At 39.1% G+C, this 21,247-nt stretch overlaps 1 protein-coding gene across 6 annotated transcripts in view; it reads left to right on the forward strand.

The window, feature by feature from the left end:
* Positions 1-21,247, forward strand: part of ARHGAP32 (Rho GTPase activating protein 32) — a 280,782-nt gene that overhangs the window by 95,349 nt on the left and 164,186 nt on the right. For all 6 annotated transcript variants that reach the window (XM_026097253.2, XM_026097254.2, XM_064524332.1 and 3 more), the window contains one exon: positions 13,477-13,585. In XM_026097253.2, coding sequence (XP_025953038.2) covers positions 13,478-13,585 — 108 coding nt within the window. In that variant the 5' untranslated portion in view covers position 13,477. The remainder of the gene's footprint in view (positions 1-13,476; positions 13,586-21,247) is intronic.

Consider the following 21,247-nt stretch of genomic DNA (forward strand, 5'->3'; position numbering starts at 1 on the left):
TCTCTGTCTCTCTCTCTGTCTCTGTCTCTCTCTCTGTCTCTCTTTTTTCTTTGAAAGAAATTCAGAAGGTAATGAGGAAAGAAGAGGAGGAGATTGTTGCATAAAACCTTCGCGGTTAGAGCCACGGATTGGGAAACAGCAGACTTCAACACTGTCCTGAGCCTGTGCAGTTGAATTCCCTGAGCGAGTGCCCTTATTACCTGCCTGTAAGCAGGACTGGGATAGAGGAAGGTCTTGTTCTGTCCTACATGAAGCTAGCATATTACGTGGCAAAGAATGGCAGATGCATGAGGGTGGAGAGTGTGTGATCCTCTGGTCTAGAGTGGAGGGTGTTTTCCTCTCTGGGTTCTGATTTTTTTTCTTCCAGGGCCTGGTAGAGTGTTTCATACTTATGAGCCTCTGGATTGAAGCTGTGCGTCTGTGAATGATCTTTGTGGTTAGGAACTGCCAAACTGAAATTATTTGCTGTTTCAGCCTCAGTCTTCCACTGAAATATTGGACAAGTTACTTGAGCTGTGTTGGCTACTGTGGCTTTTTGGAAAAAGGAGATACTCCCTTTGCTCACCTCTGGTCTGCTTTGAGGTAGATAGTCCTTGCCTTGACATTTTACAGTCTCCTGGCATATCCAAGTGCAGCACTTAGCATAATTGGGGTCAGTAAGCACTACAGCCATAGAGCTTACAATCAGAAATCTTTATGATACAGATTACACATGGTGTTTCAGTGTTGCGTTCCTGTGAGTAGTCTTTAGAGTTAATGTTTTTGTTTTATGGTGTACCACCTCTCAGTCTCTCCTCAAAAATCTAAATCAGACTGAAGCCTTGGCTAATTGTTCTATTGCTATTCATCTCCGCGGCAGCAGGAAACCTAGCAGCAGGGTTTCCATTCACAGCAGACATGTGCCAGCTCAAATGCTTTTGTACCAAAAATGCATGTGTGGGTGTTGAAGGTAGAATGATTGGATAGTAGTGGTTGCAGCTGTATCCTTGAGAACACGAGACAAGGGAGATCAATGGTCTCTTTTTCTCTATTTTTTTAAATTATTTATTTCTGAAAAAGATATTTAATAGTTGCAAATCATTCCAAAGGTAAATTTCTTTTCGATTCTCAAAGACTGCGTCAACACAGGGACTGTTTGCAGTGCTTGCATTGGTTCTGCACAAGCTTGGAGTGGAAAATGTACTCTGAACCACAGCGAGACATTTTGACCGCTATAGCTCCTATGTCTTCTGGTCTGCATCCAGCTCTCAAGTGCTGCTTCCACTTGTCACCCCTATACTTACTGCACTGCTGCCACCTGCATTTCCTCATCCTGTGCAGCAGAAGCGAGAGTAGCAGATGAGTGGCCCAGGCCACCTATGATAGTAGAACGGGTAGAAGTACTGCCGTAAACGTTACGCCAAGGCCACTGGCCATTTAAACCATCCGAATGCCTGGAGCTATTCTTTACTTATTTCTTCTGCTCATCTTTCCTAGTTTTTTTTCTGCAGATGGGGTTCCAGTGTCTGCAGTTAAAACCGTTCATCCCTAGTGAGTATTCACTAGCAAGTCTGCTTTGAATGTTTTTTTTCCCCTGACTCTTTCCACAGAGTGGGGCTTGACTGTGTTGTGCCAACCATATAACCACAATCATTTTTTGCAGTCAGTTTGCTAAAACAGAAAAGGTAGCTCTAGGTAGGTGATTGGCTCCATACAAACGCTTAGGCAGAGAAAGGATTTCCCTGCTAAGCAGCTGGCTGACTGGACAAGTTTAAATGTTGTTTCATGTTATGAACAGTTATCACTTAACAGCACGCAAGGCTAATTGTAACTGATTCGCTGATTGCACTTAATTATTCCATGTGCTGAAAGCATCTTTTTTTCCGGTAGTTGCTTGTATTAGGAAAGATTAAATTTACCATTGCTTTGCATTACCACTGAACTACAGATAAACGAGAGATTAGCCCAAATGAGTGTCCTTGGATCTAGATTCAGGTTATGCTTCAAAATTTTGGGGATGTAATTTGGAATAGCCATAATATAACAGTTTGTACTACCATTTTGTGTTATGGCAATATTTAAAGACTCTAGCAAAGAATAGAACTGCTTTTGCTGGGCACTGAGGAAGACATGAGATGAAGACCTTGCCCAGAAAAAGGTGTAATCTTAACAAAAAAGAAAAAAAAATGGGGCAGGGGAGATTGCAAAGGAAATGCAGGGAGCATTAGTGCTAGATTTTGACCAAGAGCTTTGTGAGATGGTACCCGTCTTGCTGTCCTTGGGATGAGGAAGGTGGGTAGCAGCAGTGTGCGCTCTGTTGTGCCAGGGTTGGAGCTAGATTGTCCGGACCTAGCCAAGAGGAGGGAGAGAGAACACGGGGAGGGCACCCTGCTGCCGCTGGCACACCAGAGCTGTGCTGGCAGTGCCCGAGTTTGGACTTTGCAGTGGAGCAGGAAGGGCATGAGCAGCCATCCTTTCCCATCTCTTGTCTATGCGGAAACTTTAGAGCTGCTGTTGGTGATTTATTAAATTATAAATGAGAGGTTAACACTCTCTTTCCCCAGAGGCAGTTTTCTTTAACACATTTATATTTGTTCCTGAATCAAACGAAAGAAAGTAAAGCCAGAGCTTGGTGATTCTGGTAGTGCAATGATTTCCTAAGTCCTTTTCTTATACTGGGCCGAAGTGATGAGAGGAACCCATTCCTGAGGTTTTTTTGTTGGCTGTCATTGTGTTCTTTTGAAAGAAAATGCCGAGTGCCTACTAAGACAATGTCTTTTATGTGTTGCCAAATAAAACAGCAAGTTTGTTCAGTAATACATGTATGCAAAAGCATGAAAATTCCATGATTATTTTTATAAAACTTTTTAATAACTAAGAACATAGCTGAAAGCATGTCAAAACTTAATATTCCAAGAACTTATTATTTATATAAAATATCTGAAGAAATTCCAGTTATGCAAAAACTGAATGCACATTATTAAAGCCCAATTCAACAAAACTTTTAGGTACATGTTTCAATCCCAACTTATTTATGTACTTTGCTGAAGAGAGGGGTGCTGCTGATTTGAGCCATGAAACAGAACCGGATGAGACAGGAAACACAGTAAACAAAGCTGCCAAAATTATGGGGGAAGAGCAGAATAAAAAGAAGGTGGGTCTATTGAGCCTCTGTTCTCTTTTGCTTTCAGACATAGAGATGATTTAAATAAGGGGGCTTGGGGTTGATCTGCAGGTTGATGTGCCTGCAGAACCATTTTTTGTTTTGAGAAAAATAACAATAATGGATTTGGTTTTATAGTAGGTAGTTGTTGCTTTCTCCTCTCCCGGCATCCCTGCTTACCCCTTGCTGGGCATGACAAGCCTCCCTTTGGTGGCTAGCTATTTGACACCTCGGAAGTACTTGCAACCTGAGCAGTGATGTTGAGGTCCTGCTGGCAGAGCTATCGTGGCTGGCTAAGCAAAGTAGGTCACCTTGACGGCCAGCCCAAGTATGTATGAATGCGAACATATGCAGTGCCCTCCAGCACTAGAATATGGACATGTGGGTTTGTGGGGGCTTTGCTTTTTCCAGCTGAGGATCAGAAGGGGTAGTGTGAAGTAAAGTATGTGTGTATGCATGTGTTGTTTCAAGGATGTTGAGTAAACGAGGGAAAAATGTCTAAGACCATTACAGAGATGAGACAGGCTGCCTGTTGACCGCTTTTTGCTAAAACGCAAACTGTCCTCCGCAGACTTGCTCACAGGTTTTAAATTCCACCTGATCTGATCTTGCTCATGGAACTTTTCTTTGGCAGCTCAGAGGCTGTGACTTAAATATTCATGCAAATTAATAAACAACACACACATTTTGAAGTCTGAAAATTCAGTTAAACCCTTGAGCAAAGCTAATTTAACTAGATAACCATATGAGACCCTGTATTAAAAGCATGTCCAGAGAGTTGAAACAGGGCAAGGAAACAATATGTTAATTAATCTCTGCAGTACTGTTGGCCTTCTCTCCTCAGTGCTGTAGAGATATATTAGCAGTGGAAGAACTGACATGTCCCCTATATCACTTTTAAAAATTAATCAGGTGATGCTGCTGATTTTAAAAAGACTTTTATTTAAAACTTTCTACCTTTCATTTTAAAATTCCATTTTTTTAAATGTTATATAGTCCTAAATGAAAGATTAATGCAAAGAGGGAAAAAAAAAAAAAAGAGAGAAAGAGATTTCTCTTCTGGCAGACTGCTGAGTATCTAATATAACAGTTGGTGATGCTCAAGTGAGAAAGTAATTTTTTAAAAATTATTTTATAGGAACAAAAACCCCCAAACTAAAAATATGCTTGAAATTTTGTTTTGTGACCTTGTAAACTGTCCCTTAGACAAGGAGTTGAACAGCAATCATTAGTATTAGCAGTCATGCCAGTCATTCAAGTCTATCATAACATTGCAGATCTCCAACTTACTGTTGCTTTCCTGGGTGTAGGTATGGTTTTCCAGTCTCAACTTGGAATTTGCAAGTAGGAAAAGTTAAAAAAATTTTGACAGTGAAAACTATTTTAAGACTATGCCATATATCATGATGTCCTGTAAAACTGAATTCACCTGTATATGTAATAGTAATGATCCTGCTAAGACCTGTATTCCCATACCTTCTCTGTTCAGGCAAATGTACAAATTTGCCTGGGGACATTCCTGGAAAGGTCCACATTTACTAAATTGCTGCATAGCATAAATGAACATGTTTTTCTTGTTCAACTTTTGAGGGCCCACAGTAATAGTTTGCAGACCTTCACAGATGAGCAGACCACAAGTTGAAAACTACTGATCTAAACATATAGAACCAGTCAATAGGTGCATCCTTATTGGAATTAGCAGAGCTACAGCACAGAATAATTTGTGGAAATGTAGTTTGATTCATGCTCACTAATATTTGAATGATAATGTGGGCTTTTTAATATCCTTTCATTGTAATATAATGTTATTCTATTACTTTTTCTTACCAGTGGCTTCCTAAACAATTGGATTTTGGCTTCTCAACTGTATGAACTTCTGTCAAGAGTAGCAATTATAGCTTTCCACTTTGTGGGGCATACAGTCAATCACAATAAACCATTTTGTTATGCCAGGTTTTCATTTTGTGGTTGAGGATTAAATGCAATCCATTCACCATTTGTTTATTTATGAGGTGTGTTTTCAGCTGACCTTGTAGGTCTTTTCCATCCTCACTTTGTACAATCCTTGAGACAGACTTTAGGAATCTTATTTTATGTAATACAGATGGACATAATGTAATCAATAAGGTGTTGACAGTGCTGATTTAAAACATGGGAAATTAAATCCTCTTTCAGGTCAGCACTGTCAGCCTTCAATTCCCATCTCCCATTTCATTTCCCCTGGGGCCCTTGGGCTATCTCTACTTTCCATATTGCATGATTATTTTCTTCCTTTCCACTGTATTAGTTTTAGTTTTGTGGATGCAGAGCTTATTTGGAAAATTGCAAATTGGGCTGCGGGTGGGGGGGAGGGTTTGGGTTTTTTTTTCTCTTTCGCCTTTTTCTCTTTCTTTTTTTTCCAAATGCATAGCTAAAAGCTAATGCGTGGCTATTCTTGTGGTAAAAGTTTGACGTCAGAAATAAAGAAACATCAGTGTTTTTCACTTTATTCCAACTTCTTGCCCAGTTGTTTATACTCTTTGGGTCAGTTCTCTCAATTCTTTTTCCTAGTTTTTCTAGCTTTCCTCATGGTGGTAAGGAGCAATCCATATAATATGAAGAGTCCTCTTAATACTTCTGCTTTCATATACTCTATGTTGACATCACCTTTATATATATCTATTTTTTTTCATTGTAGCATTGTGACTCCTTGTCTTGATCAATTTTTTTTTTTTTTTAAGTCCTCTAAAGCAGAGTTTTCAGGTATCTTTTTTTTTTATTGATTCACTGTTGGCATATCTTTCCATGCTGGTGATTGAGAGGTATGGGTTTGTAGGCTGAAACCTCTCTTTCCACTGGGGAGACAGAGGTGCTGCAATCAGGCTGTTATGCTATGCCTTGGAGGATTAACATGCTCAGCATTAGCTTGAGGTTTCCCCACAGTGGCTTACCTGTAGTGAACTCCTGAAGCCTAAAGTAAACCCAGATCTCATTTGTCTACAAAATTTCTGCCAGTTCCTGTGGAGGTGCCCAGAAGCACTGCATAATGCTACTGACTCTTAGACTTGCAGCACTGCATCACATACTTGGATTTCAGTCTGCTGGATCCACTGTTCTCTTTCTTGAGTAGTGTCTGTTAACACTGTCAAACTGAGAAGTACTTATTGAAGACAAACATGGTTGCTAGGAGCAAGGAAGATGAGCCAAGGGGATGTACGGCTCCCTGCAAGCAGTGCAATGCCTGTTCCATACTACGCTTTTAGTGCCCTGATAAAGATTGTGTCATTTTGGCCTTCTATGCAGACTATTTGAGCAGCATAAATACCAATTCTTATCAGACAGTGTTTGAAGCGCATTGGTTTTCAGAATAGATTTGTGTCAGCAAAGACCTTATTTAAATTTGGCTTCTTGGGTAGAATTTGTATCTCAGGAAACATCACTGTCTATGGAGTTCTGAATCCTCTTGAATCATGAATTCCGTAGGGCAGAGCTATGCTTTCCATTGGTTGAGAAGTGTCCAGGCGCAACAGCAGTGCTATATAGATAATAAATACACTAATAAATCAGTTATCATCAGCTGTCACCTCCTAAACTGAGTTCGGAAAGAAAATTTATTTGAGGGGGAGGCAGAAGGGAAAGCTGAAATGCCTGATGGCCCCTTGGGGGAGCAAACCTAAAGATTGGAACTGGTATTTAATTTAAAAAACATATAGTCAGCCCAAAATGAATATCTGTCAAGCAGACAATTAACTGTCTGATGTGAGGTGTCTGACATTCAGAACGCTTAATGCTGCCATGCTAGCACATGGCTTTTGAACCATCAAGCACATCTGAAAGTAGTTTGTCAACACCCTCATGTTCTCCTAGAGGAAAGCAATTAATCTGCGTGTCATCAGCATCTAGATGACATCAAAGTCCATGATAACTGTGTTACTTAAACCACCATGGTCCATTGATAAAACACGGTATGTGTCAAAGAAACTCAGTAAGGGGTACAAAACTTCTGTTAGGAACTGCACAGTTTTTGAAGTATCTGCCTCGTTTCCTCCTCCTTTAAATTAAGGGGCTTTTTCCACAAAGCCAGTTTTTATGGTTCTTAATCTCTTGTGCAAACAGGTATGTGGAAACATTTGGTATTTGTGGATGGTAGGACTCCTTCCAACCCTGATCTAGGGAAAGTTATTTTCTAATGGAAGTTGTATTTAATTTTACAGTATTATACACATACACTAACAGTAAAGTTTATGAACATCAGTCTGAATATTGATTTTCTGAGCATCTGGCTTGCCTTCTCTGTTCTAGGTGCTTCCTGCCCTGTAAGGCATTGCAGTGCACCCCTTGAACAGTGTGGGCAGGTAGGGCTCGATGCTTGGTAATGCAGAACAGCTGGGGAACGCAGTCAGGAAGACAGTACGGCTCTATAACTGAAATATTTTAATTATTCGTCAGCAGACATGGAAATACTGTAATTGATGGGATAAATTAGATTTGAGAACCTGAAAAGGGGCATTAGATGGTTTCTTGATTCAAATGTATACACAAATAGGCAAGCTCTGACCTGAAATTTGTAAACTTGACCTACTAGAGAAGTTTAAGGAATGGGTGGGGACACAGGCTGTGTCTTTTGTGAAATGTCCTGTAAACATTTGTTCCAGTACATTTGATTCTCAATTTACGATGAAGAAGGATTCATTCATCTGAAGAGAGATTGCTTAATGGCCTCTATACAGACAGAACTTTATTAATATAGTGGTGTCAGATTTCATGTAAAGGGCATTCAGAGCTGCTAAACAGTTGGAGAAGTGACATTTAAGTAAAATTGTATTCCTGTTGTTATGGCTAATATTAAATTTTGTAGTTAATTTTCAGTCATTTATAATTCTCCTGAAAGGGCCAAATGTAGGCCTTACAGAACAGAGCTGGTTCTTTTATTTGTTTGGCCTTTAATGTTTACAAAATGTCTATGTCAGTGTTTTACGTAAACACTAGCAGGACTCCTGGTTTTTTCCCCCTCCTGTGAAAAAGAATCCATGGCAGAAACAAGATAATTAGTCTTGTTACATCTTGACATGTGCGGTGAGTTAGACGTATGTATGTTGTGCTCTTTATTTGTTCTATAAATTAAAATAATGTCAAATATACATATAAATATTTATACATGTGCATCCTTGTGGCTAGGAAAAATCGTAATGTCTAGAAGCCTCCTTGTCCCAGCTATGTGGCTCTATGGCCCTTCTCCTGCCAATATTTCAGTGTTGCTAATTTACAAAGGTTATTTTCCTTCATCCAGATTAGAGACCATGAGGAAAAAAGCCAGTAGGCTTGAGAATATAAGGGACTAACATTATCCTTAGCATCTTTTGCCTTCCTTGCTCTTTTGTCTCAGGTGGCATGGAATTAAATAGCTACTGTTAAAGATTAATAATGGTTCACAGAAGGTTATCAAATGTTTATAATACTGTTAGAGAGAGAATCTTAAATATCATTTCCAATATTTTGTAGTACTGTGACTGAGTATTTGATTTCTGTCAGTACTAGAGTATTCCATTAAGCGAGTCAAGCAAATGCTTAGTGAATTGGTTGCTTAAGATATATATAGTGGTGTAGATAGAGCTTTTCTTGTTTCTGGTGAAAGTCCAGAACACCTTCAACAGGAAGAATGATAAGAATGCATTTCAGAAGCTCTGGGAAGGGCTTGGGAAGAGTTTTATCGTGGAGTTTTGTATGCATAGTAAGTTTACAGATAATGTGAGTGAATAGATCAGGCACTAGTAAAAAGGCCTGGGTTTTATGATATCCGTGTTCGTCTGAGATGCTATGAAAGCAGACACCCAGAAACCTGGGCCTGATTTCCAAGATTATTTAAAACAGCATGTTTTCTGTGCTGCATCTTACGCCACAGCCAACAGTAGTGTTGAAGTACCTTCCCAGGAGTTATCTGAGTCTTCATCTCACTTCACTTTCTCTTACACTCATGCCAGGGGGAGTAGGGCACAGGAAAATATTTTATTCTGGCGAGGTATTTCTGTTTGTTTTTAAGTTATATTTGCATATTTGTTAGTAAAAAAGAAATTCCAGGAGAGATGCTTTGTATATGGAGAGAAATTGGTAAGCATTTGGACGCTCCTTTGGTTTTTTTGCATTTTACTGTCTGAAAGAAATGTCTGTTTCTGCAGCAAGAGTGAGTTATGCTTTACAGTAAAGGAATGAAGTCTTACATAGAACATGTTCTGCTCTTGACAGCACAGTCAGAATTCCCAGCAACTTTAGTGTAGCACAAGTAAGCATTAGTTTGTGTAATATATGTCAAGTTTGAATACATGTATTTTATAATCTCAATTACAGATTTCCACCCTCTCCTGGTTTGTAGCTTCTGCATGATAAACCTTCCATAAAGTAATGCCTGCCTTGCATTGAACCTAAATGGCCTGTCAGGATTATGTCTCGTTCATCAAAATGGAGACCTGGATTTCCTGCTAGTCCTTGTGTGATGTAGGACAGGAAGTGTCATCCCATCTGAACATTTCCCTCTATCCACCTGAAACTATCTCAGGATAAATTGTTGCTGAAAGCAATCAGCCATCCTTAAGGTCACATACCTTTGGTCTCAAAGGTCACTTCCTTACTCCTGCGGTTGTTTATTAGCTATGCGCAGTGATGAAGGGGTGAGGCAGTTCCTTACAGCTTGAAACTTCTGAACTGAGAGCTTGTATTGGTGATTCATCTGGCTCATTCAGACTCTAGATTTTTCTGGCTCTTTCTGTATGAATGAAGGTCAGTGTTTTGGAAACAGCATAGTCAAGTCTTGTGAATGTTACTTATATAACTGTAGGAGGAATACCATGCTTGGAAAAAATAAGTGAGCTGTTAGGTAAAACTTCTTGTTTGATCCTGTGCATTTGTACATCTAAATTGGTTTCTTCCATCTTGAGAAATTTCAGAAAATCTGTCAGTTTTGAAGGTCAGGCTGTCATTTAATGAAATTTGAAGACAATCAGTAAAATTCTTGAGAGAAATGCACAGAACCAGCTGTATTTTGTTTCTCTCCTTGGCAGCCCTATGTTAGTGGCAATTTTTTAGATATTAAAATTTCCTTGTCAAAAGGAAATAGCATTTTCTTGGGTAGAATATACTCCTAGGAAACCAGCTTTCTGATGAGAGATCCAAGTGGGGTTGCCATAACCTTGAGGAGTTGTATAGTAAATTCATTTGTAATCCAAAGTGATCATGAAGATGTAAATCTGGTCTTGTTATTTTCAGATCTGTAATCTGAGATAGCATGCATTTGATAAGCTGTTTGTTTTAATAGTGATAGAAGGGTGGATCTTAATCTTGCTCTCCTCTTCCTTTCATCCCATCATGCTGTCTGATAGTGTTAAGCTGTTGTGGGATGATTTGTTTAGGTTCTTTTAATACAGTTGCAATATTGTCAAACCCAAACATTTTGAAATCCTGAGCAAAGCCTTATGGTGCCCTTTTCAAAATCATGAGGTTGACTTAAAAAATGTTGGGGTTTAAGTTTCTCTCTTGTTTTCTGAGTTTTGAGCTCTGGTTTTGAAACCTTTTCTTCGCAACCGGCAGTTTAAAATAAGTACTAAATTTCTCATGTGGTGGAGCCGGGGCTATGAGAAACATGTCAAATCTTTTGAGTCTCTATATGCAGTGAAGGACAGATGAAAGAGTTGCCACTCCATGAGCACTGAATTTTCACATTCACAAAAACCAAACTCTTTAAACACGTGTGTTGCAAAGGTGCGAGTCTCTCCTGTTAGCTGGCATTGCACTTCTGCGTTCCAAATCACGCCATGTTCATGCAGGTTGTCTTCAGATGCATACTGCTTTCACTTTTAGGCATATTTTGTCCTGCCTCATTAGGAATGGCCTGCTTCTAAATGGTGATGTTTACAGTGTGAATGGCTCATGAAACCATTTAGCAGCGTTACCCTGAGGCATTAAGACTTTTGGTTTTGAGGCCCATATTCTCCGGGATGTGTTTTTTATTAGAACAGAAATGTGACCATGAAGCTGAGTATAAAATTATATGGGATATGACTTTGTAACTCAGCTGTCCTATTATTATGAGTGTTAATTACTTCATTTTTAACTCTTGTGCAGAGTACGAAGTAGACTTAAATTCTTTGGCCCAGTTACTTATGCCATAGCTGCAAACCGTGTGTAGAGTTTCAGGACTGCAGGTCTTGATCCGAGGCCTGTTTCAGCAGCTGTCTCTTCTGGCATCTTCCCTGGCTCCACTTCTGGTGGCTGTGGTTGTGACTTCTGGGTTAGGCTGGTTAGCTAGGCAGCTTTCAAGGGGATTTGCTCGCAGGCCATTTCTGAAACGGAGCAAATGTGAGATTCACAGGCTCATGCACAGATTTTCATCTATGTTTTAAATGCATAGTTCGTCTAACTGCTTCCTGCATATTGGTGCAGCAGCTTTGGGGCGGCTGAGATGTTGGTCATGATGGAGGGGAAGTCAGGCTTGGTGTCAGAAAACTACCATATGACGTGGGTTGGAGGGCAGATATTTTACCATTTTTCTTTGTTTGATGCTCTGCTTAATCCAGCGCTAGCCTGAAACTGTCAGTGCCCTGGTTTAATAAATAGACCACAAGTAAATTGCAGAGGTTTCTTGGGCACACAAGATAGTTGTCTAAAGTAACTATGTCATTCATTGAAAAATAAACTCTAACCCTACAAAGTTCAAATTAATGTTAGAAAAAGAAAACAGTTATCGGTTTTGTTTTCCCTTTCTCTGTACTCTCCTTTTTTGTCATCTTGTGACCAAGAAAAAATGATTTGTAGTCAAATAGTAGTGATGTGATTTATGCCTTCTCTGTCTGGTAAAGATGCGCAAGACATTGGAGCAAGTCCATGTACATCAGGGGGTTTAGGTATTTAAATCAAAACTTTCATATATCAATTAGATATTCTAAAGGAAACAAGAAGGAGCTTGCACGTTTTCAGGGCTATAGCAGCTTTGATGTTAAAATACCACTTTTGAATTCTGTTTTTGTTTGTTAGCCTATTGATTTCAAACACTTTTGATCATGTTTGTCTTTCTCTTGTGATAGAATTGTGTTTAAGCTTTTTCAGTAGTGATGTATCAGCTTAATTGATCTACATGGCAAAATTTTTAGCTGTTGAACTCTTGGTATTAAATTATTACCATAACATCTTTATCACTTTAAGTTTTATTGTGCTAAGCATTAGGGCTTGTGATGCACTGAAAACAAAAGGATGGGAAACAGCTGATGAATCCTGCTTAATATTTCTTCTGTTGCATCCAAATTTTGTTATAAAGAACAGAAAAGTGCAAAGCAGTTTTCTGAAAAGGCTTTCACCATATCTATTTTAGGTGAATTGTATGTAAATTAGTGTAGCTAACATTTAGCTAAACTAGCCTGCTTTTCCATCAATACGTATGCAGTGTTGATTGTTGAAATGGTTATTCTAAACAAAATAAATAAATAAATGGCAAACTATTAGTAAAAAAAAAAAAAAGTCTGTCTGCATCTTGTATTTTAATGAAACCAGAATGCATAACGCTAGATTTTTGACAGGCTTTTGGTACTTCAGGCCTGCACCATAATCCCTGCAAAGGCACATTTGCATGGCCTGCAGGTGCAATACTTAATGGCACTCTTTTTGTAACAGCAAGGCTTGTCATAGGGATAGGCTGCGAAGCTTTTATGAATATTTTCTTTCCTTTTAATTTTGAGCTTCTGATCTCTATGCAGGCTTAAGATTCACTTCATGGGATATTCGAAAGACAACTCTTTATCTGAAGAAATGTTTACCTTGATAGAATGAGCTTGATTTGAGCTCATCCTTGCAGAGTTGGGGCAATGGAAGGCACTCACGCTTGCAGATAGGATCAGTAAGAGCTATGAGAGCTGATGGCTCAGGCCTTGGGACATGAATTGAGGCTAAGATATGAAAGCTGCTGTCTCTGTTTTTTAGGCAAAATAAGGCAGACACAACTGAGGATCAAATGCGTATATTCATCTTGATAAGGTTAATGTCGTTTGCCTGGGCAATATAGGCAATTTGTTGAAATGTACAGAAAATTATTCCATCTTATTTTTCTGTGTTTTAAGACTTGTAAATTGTGCAGCCATGAAACAAAATTATCTGATTATCTGATTGGTTAGGAAGTGCGGATTTTTCCATCAGATTTATGCTCTTGTCCTGCTTGTATAATGAGGAAGAAAGAGAAACTTAGAAGTCTGCAAGATTTATGGATATAGAAGCATTTGTCACGTGAGCCAGTTAACTGAGCACCATGACAGAGCTGTACGTAAGGTTACATAGAGATTGTCTCTGAGCACCAAACGTCTGTCCTTTTTTTCCAGAATGATGAAGTCCTCTGTACATACAGAAGAAGATGACTTTGTGCCAGAGCTTCAGAGGAGCATCCATCCCCGAGAGAGGCCAGACTGGGAGGAGACTCTCAGCGCTATGGTAAAACACCTTGTTGCATTTTATATATGCTTTATATTCAGTTCTGACCCGCTTCAGAATAACCTGCACTGCTGGTTGTTTTGTTTTCTAGTTACACTTTGCTTTATATTTCCTGAGTTTCAGATTTTTAAATGGATTACATACTAGTTTCAAGAATACAGAGATACTTTCCTTCCTCTGGCGATTCGTATGAGAGAGAGAATGAGCACGCATAACACTTCTGCCCTATTAATATGTGCCCCAAAGCAGGTCTAGTAACCAATTAAAAGGTCTGTAATGTCACAAGGATTTTCAGTTTGCATTAACCTCTTTTTCAGCAAGAATTTTGAGCACGAAGGGAACTTGTGAAAATATGCTCTTTGAAGTATGCAGCATTGTGGGAAAAGAAGATTTTAGCAAAACGTTGGCTAAGTCTGCAGAAAAAAAAAATTAGACTGAAAGCTAACGTGCCATCAGACTGAACGGAATTGCAGAAAAGTAGCCACAAAGGTTCTGTTTCGGTGCTTAATGAAGACAATACATGGGGCAGTGGGCCACTGAGAAGTGTGTATATTTGATTTATTTGTTTTCTTTTTAAACAAGTGAACAAAGTACCCACGATCTGCTTTCCTCAACTCCCTGTAGCATTTGCTGAGCCTGGAAAGTCAGTTATTTTATTAGCAGCCTAAAAAGGCAATCTGATTAGGTGGTTTTGTGAAGTTATCTTACCTCAGAGAAGCTTCTCCTGCCTTGTTTCAGCACAGGAGTGTTTGGAGGCTGTATGCTGTTTGTTATTTTCAGGTTTTCTATATTGCCTCATTAGCCTACTAAGCTGCAGGAGAAATTGCATTTTGTGACAGACCCTAGATAGGGAGGAAGGTCTGAGTGTTGCAGGACAGCAGTGATGCTCTCAAGGCGCATGTCTCACATCTGAGCAGCATGTCTCACATTGCCTACTGCGATATGGGACCAGGAGCAATTTGCTCCTAGCATTAGATCACGTGGCAGAGCTTCTGCCTGGGAAAGCCATGCCTTCTCTGCTTCTGCACTTTAAGTAGTGCAGCATCAACACTGGAGATGGGGTAGATTTAGCTCTACCACAGAAGAGTCGGATTCATCTGAGGGATGGGGTTGAAGGTGTGTAGAGAAGCCCTGGGGCCGTGTGGGAAATCCAAGGCCCTTGTGGATAAAAACAGTTTTCGCTGTTGCTCAGTAGATACTTTATGTATTTGTTCTTTCTCCCTTGGACTTGCAGGGCTGGTGCAAAAAGTTTCACTTCTTGCTGTGCTGTTACTGTTACATGCCCAGTGTTTCCATGACCAGGGCTTTCACACAGTCCTATGATGACTTTCTGCAGCATTCTTCATATAGTGTATCTTAACCAGTAGCACTTGTATCTTAATAGCAGCACTTAATTTGAACATGCAGGTTATTTTGTAGTGGTTTCTCAGATTTCATGGGTTTAACACCAATAGTGCAGAGAAGGTGGGACTGTGTAAATTCAGCTCACTCATCTTGAAATGTAGCAGTAGACAGATTTCTTTAGATTCTCTTGCTTCTTTTTGTCACAGCATAAAATCCTTAATACTTCTGTTGAGGATCTGAGTAACAAGCTTTCTTTGTCTAGAACTTGTGACCTTGTCACACATGCATCTGTGTTTTACATAGCAACACTTTTCCAAATGACCTTTAAAGGAAGGATGCAGGATACTCTGAATTTATACTGTGCCCTACTGTGAGAGAGCATGCATTTCAGCTTCACTTATTTTCACAAGCTGAATAAGCCTTCCCGAGATACAGTTCAAGTGAAACAGCCCTATTCATGAAGCCAGCAAACCAGACATTTTTGTATTCAAAATTCACTGGAACATGAACGTTCATCTCAATGGATTATTTAAAGTTTAAAATACCATTAATGTCTGGCCAGGTCAGGTGAGATGTATTTTGGGTGAACTGTTCTTTACACAATGTTCAGAAAAAGTATAGGTAATAAACCTTCCCTACAAGGCAGATACTTATTTTTGTTCCCTTCTTTAAAAATTAAAATAAATTCTGTGTTTTACTGTTGTCAAAGCATCATCAAAACCTATCAAGTACAATGATAATATTTTGTTCCAAACTTTATTTTCAAGCCAAAAACCAAAACCAAAGCCAAAACCAGCACGTGGGCCTCACCAGCATTCTCGTCTGCTGGCATTTTCTGTGCTGGTCCATCTGCTTAACTCCTTGCTCATTCATTGTTGATATTGACTCTTTGCAGTGGTCGCTTCCTTTATACATATGTGTCTATTTTTTTCCTTTTCTCTGCCGTGGCCAGCAGTTCACATTGGAGCTTGCCTGTTTGAGAGCACTGTTCTAATCTGTGCTGTTCAGCCAGGAGTGCTGCTCCCATCCTCAGAGCACGCTGCTTTCCAGCATCCTAAAGCCAGGAGTCCTGTACAAATCACTGTTGACACTGTGTTGTCGGTAACCTCAGGGTGTGTCTCAGGAATGTGGATCTCTAATTCAGTCTCCACCAGTAACACAAGTTAGCTGGCATACCTCATTTGTTACTGTTTTTTTTTTTTTTTCCATTGCTGATTTACAGTGGATGAAAGGTTCACTTGTTCTGGCCTGATACTTGCCCTGTTCACATGAAGGCCGCTGTGCTTGTGGATAGTTTGTAGTGTTTAGTTCCATAGGTCAACCTACATTTATGCATAATATGCAGAAACTACATCTGTGTATGTTGAATGTTGGACTGGTTGCAGGTACTGAGGGTACTGTGCTCCTCCTGAGACCTCCTGCAGGAACCAGAGACTACTGTCTGCATCGGTTAACAAAGGAGGATGAATGTAGACCTGAATGAAAACAAGTTTATTCTAATAAGCACTCTGTGCAAATGCACAGCTTTCCAGGAGGTGCAAGAATTGTCCTCGGCTGAATAACATCCCAGAATCTTCCTTATCTAATTTCTGTATCTAATTCAAGATCATGACTCAACGAGTGTCATGATGCTTTTCTACAAGTATCACATTTGTGATTATTAATAGAGTTGTTAGAATTACTCATCATTTATGAAAACAATTATTATAAATATTACCCTCTTCTAAATGGCTTGAGAGTGAGTTCCTGCATTCCCAGATATGTTTATAAGAATCACCAAAATAATTTGTTTGATGTTTCAGAAGTGGGATATTGAAAAATTGTTCATTTCCAAGATTAGTCACTTTTTGTAAATGCTAAATCATCTGTTATTTCATTGACAGAAAAGTTTCTTCTCCATGACTAAAGGAGTGAAGTATTTAAAAGTAAGATTGTTAAGTATTTTGCACTTTTCATAAAAATACGATTTAATGACAAAATGTTAAGCATTTTGAACATTGGTATGCATATTCCAGGGCAGATGCAACTTGTCGTCTTATTCACAAAAATATTTGCTAATTGTATTCTGTTTGGCTATCTCCAGGTACTGACTTTTCCTAGTAAATTCTAATTTAAAAAGTTTTCCTAAGATTCCTGTCGATGGCTGGTATGATGAAGCATAGGACTATGTATAAAGCTACTGAACTTGGATTTGTGAAGGCTAGGATTTGTGCTTATGGTGTTGTTTTGACATCATGACCTACTTGAATAAATTGTAGATGGGTAGAAAAACTTTACTTGCTCGATTTCTGGAGTTTACAGTGTTGAGTGGATCAAACTTCCATTTTCAGCCTCTGCTTTATGACCAGTCAGAAGGCAATATTCACAGGATAGTCTCATGCTAGGTGCTTGATGCTGTCGCTTTCTATTCTCTGTTTAACAGTGCATCTACTATATTCTCTCTTTTTCCTGATCATTTTAAGCCTGGGATTTCTTCCCATGCTCTCTCTCTTCATTTTGCATTTTAAGCAGCCTCTGGTTTAGCCTTTTCCCATAGCATGCTACTTGCATGGGCAAGTTTCTCATAGTTGTATAATAAATTTAATTTTTGGTTAGTAGGTATTTAAGTTGCAGACTTCAGGTTTTGCTGTTGCTTGTTATTTCAGCCTCTGGGTAATGGAGGCTGGACATACCTGTGTAGTTTTCCACTCTCCATTGCTTCCTGTGGTACACAGCTGGTGGCCCAACTGGGTACACAGCTTTGTCACTTTAAATTAATTTCATATTCTGCCAGGTGAATAAATGCTGAGACTAGCAACAATGCAGAGAGCTTGGAAAATTCTGACACAGTGGATGGATCTGTGATGCTAACTCATTTGTCTGTTGAACTTTGCCTTTGCACTTGTTTTTGTAGTTCGGGACAAGGTGATTTATGTATTTGGATACACAGTAGGAACACAGTAGTTGTCCCCGTTCCCTGTTTTATCTGCAATGTATATGGAAGTGCTTATTGTTAATTTAAGTCCTTTATGTTTCCAAAGCTTTTTCTTAAAACAAACATATTAAATAAAGATCTTTCTAAATGTATGGAGACTGAATGTCCTCCTATACTGTGAATATATTAGGCAGAGCAGAAACTATTTTTAATGTTTCTGACGTTAATTCTGGGCACCTGGTCCTTTGGTCGATACTACTTTCATCATCTTTACCTTCCTCATTTGTCCTTTCATCTACTTTTTTAAACTTCTTGTTAGTGTTTGTGATCTAGCAGAAAACCAAGTGATTTTATATTGGAACTCTGGTTTGTTTGGGGTATTTCTGGTGGTTCTTGAAACTTTGCAGTGTTTATGAAATCCTGTGCAGCAAATTTGGAGAACTAGGTTGAATGAGATGCAACACTAGATGGACAGATTTTATAGGAGTTAGATAATAGGACAGCTGCCCGACCAATCCTCGAGGACTGGCATATTTTGTATCTCCCCCTACTTATGTTCTGTATTTTTAGAATTTGGTCTTATTAGATTGTTTTTCTCACTGTCTCAGCCTCCTATTCCCACTGCACAACTGGCCTGCTGGGTAACCTTCAAACATGCCATTTTTTCTTTCTCTGCTCCAGTTCAGAAAATGGAGTTGATGATACTATCTTTATAAAATACTTTTGACTTCTAGAGATGAAAAGCTGTATTTGAGCTAAGTCATTTTGCAGTGTACGGACTTTCCGAAGTTTGTCTGACATAGGATATTTTAAAGAAAAAGAAGATCTTCCCTCATAGGGAACTGAGGAGTGCTCTGTTTCTATGTAATAAGAAAAAGTTGTGAAAGAGAGCCTTTTTACAATAATTTCTTATACAAACCTACAGAACAGCTGTCCTCAACCTGTCATTAACCTTAGCATAAATTGGTATTTTTCTGTAATATTACAGTTATCTTCTGTTACTGACCATCTGACTTGCTCTCTGCACCTCTCTATGAATACAGTAAGTTACAACGTTTTAAAAGCAGTCCGCTAACGACCTCTACCACCTATGTGCGTGCACAGGCACACATGCGCACACACACATTTCCTGCCTCTCTGTCCCTGCCTCTCTTTCTTTCTCCATTGCCTGTTTCTCCCATTTGTCTAATTTTTTTGGAGAAGCAGGATTAAAAGAGGAGCTATAAAAGTCTTTATTGATGTACCCTTTTAAAATTCTGCTGTCACAGAAAGATATCACCATTTTGAAGCTGCATTCAACTGACAGGCAGCCCTGCACTGGAGATAAGGTGAAAATACTGAGTCCGGAGCTAGAAAGAGGATTTTCTTTTTTATATTTTTGAAAGAGGTAGCTGCACTGCCTGCCACTTCTTCCAGCTCTGGAAGCTTTCAAAATATGAGTCCCTAAAGCTGTGGCAGGTTTATTTACTGTGAGATTTCTGATGATTTTCCATAGTGTCCTGAGCACAAGAATACAGGTCATCATTCTTACCCTTGGTCTCATCCTACAGTGAATGTCTGCAGGGATTCATCCATGAGTAGATCACTGCTGGATGTGGGGCTTAATTTCAGTTGCTGGATCCATCCTTGTTTTAGTTCCATTGATTCTGCTTTTCCTGATGCACTCAGCTTCATGGCTTTGTCCACGAATTCTTCAACTTGAGTAAGTCAGCCTTTCCCACCCCTGCTTCAACTCTAGAGGATAGCTTTGGGGATCTAGAGGGATGACTGCCCATGATAACGTTTTGAGATGATAACTGTAGTATCCGCAAGTGTTACTAGTTCGTGACCAGGTTGCCTAGGTATGATGCAGGAACCTCTGAATTACTGATGGGAAACCACTAAGAATTCTTGAATTTGGCAAATGAGTAAGTGAATTGAAACACAGATAGTTGGCATATGTCATCCTTTTTACCTTATGCTGGTGGAATTTTCTTAGGAAAAACACAAGCCTACAAATGCTGTAAAGATGCCCAGGCATTAGACCAATGTGAAGTCCCTGGAATTTTAGTTCTTGTATCAGGTCAGGTGAATCCTGAGAACTGTAGTATTTTCAGCTTTTGGTACTTGATAAGGTAGCGTACCATGGTTTGTGAAGGTAACGAAGGCTTTTTAATGAGACCTCAATATATCACTCTGTTAAATCTGGGGCAGGACTGAGGAGAAAGCTATTTTTAAATTCAGTTTATAAGAATGTGTGGATATTAGTGAGTTGTAAAGGTTTAAAGAAGGATTTTACTCTCCTTTAGTGCCAGGGCAGTTAGCCCAGCATTGTGATCTTGACTGTGACTTCTTCAAGAGTGGGTAGAAACAGTAAGAGTATGTAGTGGGTTTTTGTATTATTTTTATTTTTATTTTTTTAACATTAAAAATATCAGGCATGTTTCTGAGTATGTCAGTTCTGACCCAAGCTAAGACAAACGTTTCTGGGAACTGTGTCAAAAACCGAGGAACAATGGAGTGTAGTAAACCCACTTGCTTGGCCCTGTCAACGGTGATGATTTCCAAAAAGGTGGTTTACTGAAATGGTCTCGTTTCAGCAACTGAGATATATAGAGATAATATCCTTTAACATGTCAAAAAAATGACATTTTGGATTTTTTATTCCTGTAGCTTGCAGTTCTTTGTGCTTTGTATGCATATGAAACAATGCCAGAATTTTACACCTGGATATCTAGTTGTGAGATTTTAAGAAAGCATGCAGACAGTTTTATTAGGCTGAGCCTCTTTTCAGATGGGTTAAATGCCAACGACTTCTTAGGAAAAATGGGTGCAGTTGAACTTTGAATGCCTATCTGCAGGTTTTTTTTCTTTTTTTCTTTAAAGCCATGAGTTTTAAATTCTCCATTGTAGAGGAAAATTTCCATAGATAAGGAGCTGGGATTCAGTTTTTCCTTTTGCTGTGTGAATGATTTCGACAACTGATGAGAGAATGAGCTTTAGATATTTGGTCATCTAAATGTAGTTGGCTTCTGATGTTTGCAAAGCATGCTGCACGCATACCTGAATCTTTTAGGTGCCTTAATACAATATTGGCTCGAAATCTTTCTTAGAGTCATTGTGTTTCTTAAATGCTATTGAAAATGTTACCTTAAAGTTGGGAGATTAGTTTTACGCTCATGGAAAAAAGGTCTCAGGCTTTTGACTTGCGTGGGTTATGAAGCCTTTTATTAACCCTTTTCTATCCAGCAGTCCGTTAATCTGCAGCATTTTCATGTGAATCACCGTAGCTCAGACAGTGTAGCAAACAGGTCACAAGGTGCCATTTGTAGCAAAGATAATGATGGGATAATGATGGGATTTTGGATAACGTGGACAGTATAAGCCTTGATAAGAGACAAATGGACCATGCAGCACACCAAGCA

Source organism: Dromaius novaehollandiae, chromosome 21 (genome assembly GCF_036370855.1).
Source record: "Dromaius novaehollandiae isolate bDroNov1 chromosome 21, bDroNov1.hap1, whole genome shotgun sequence".
Lineage (NCBI taxonomy): Eukaryota > Metazoa > Chordata > Aves > Casuariiformes > Dromaiidae > Dromaius > Dromaius novaehollandiae.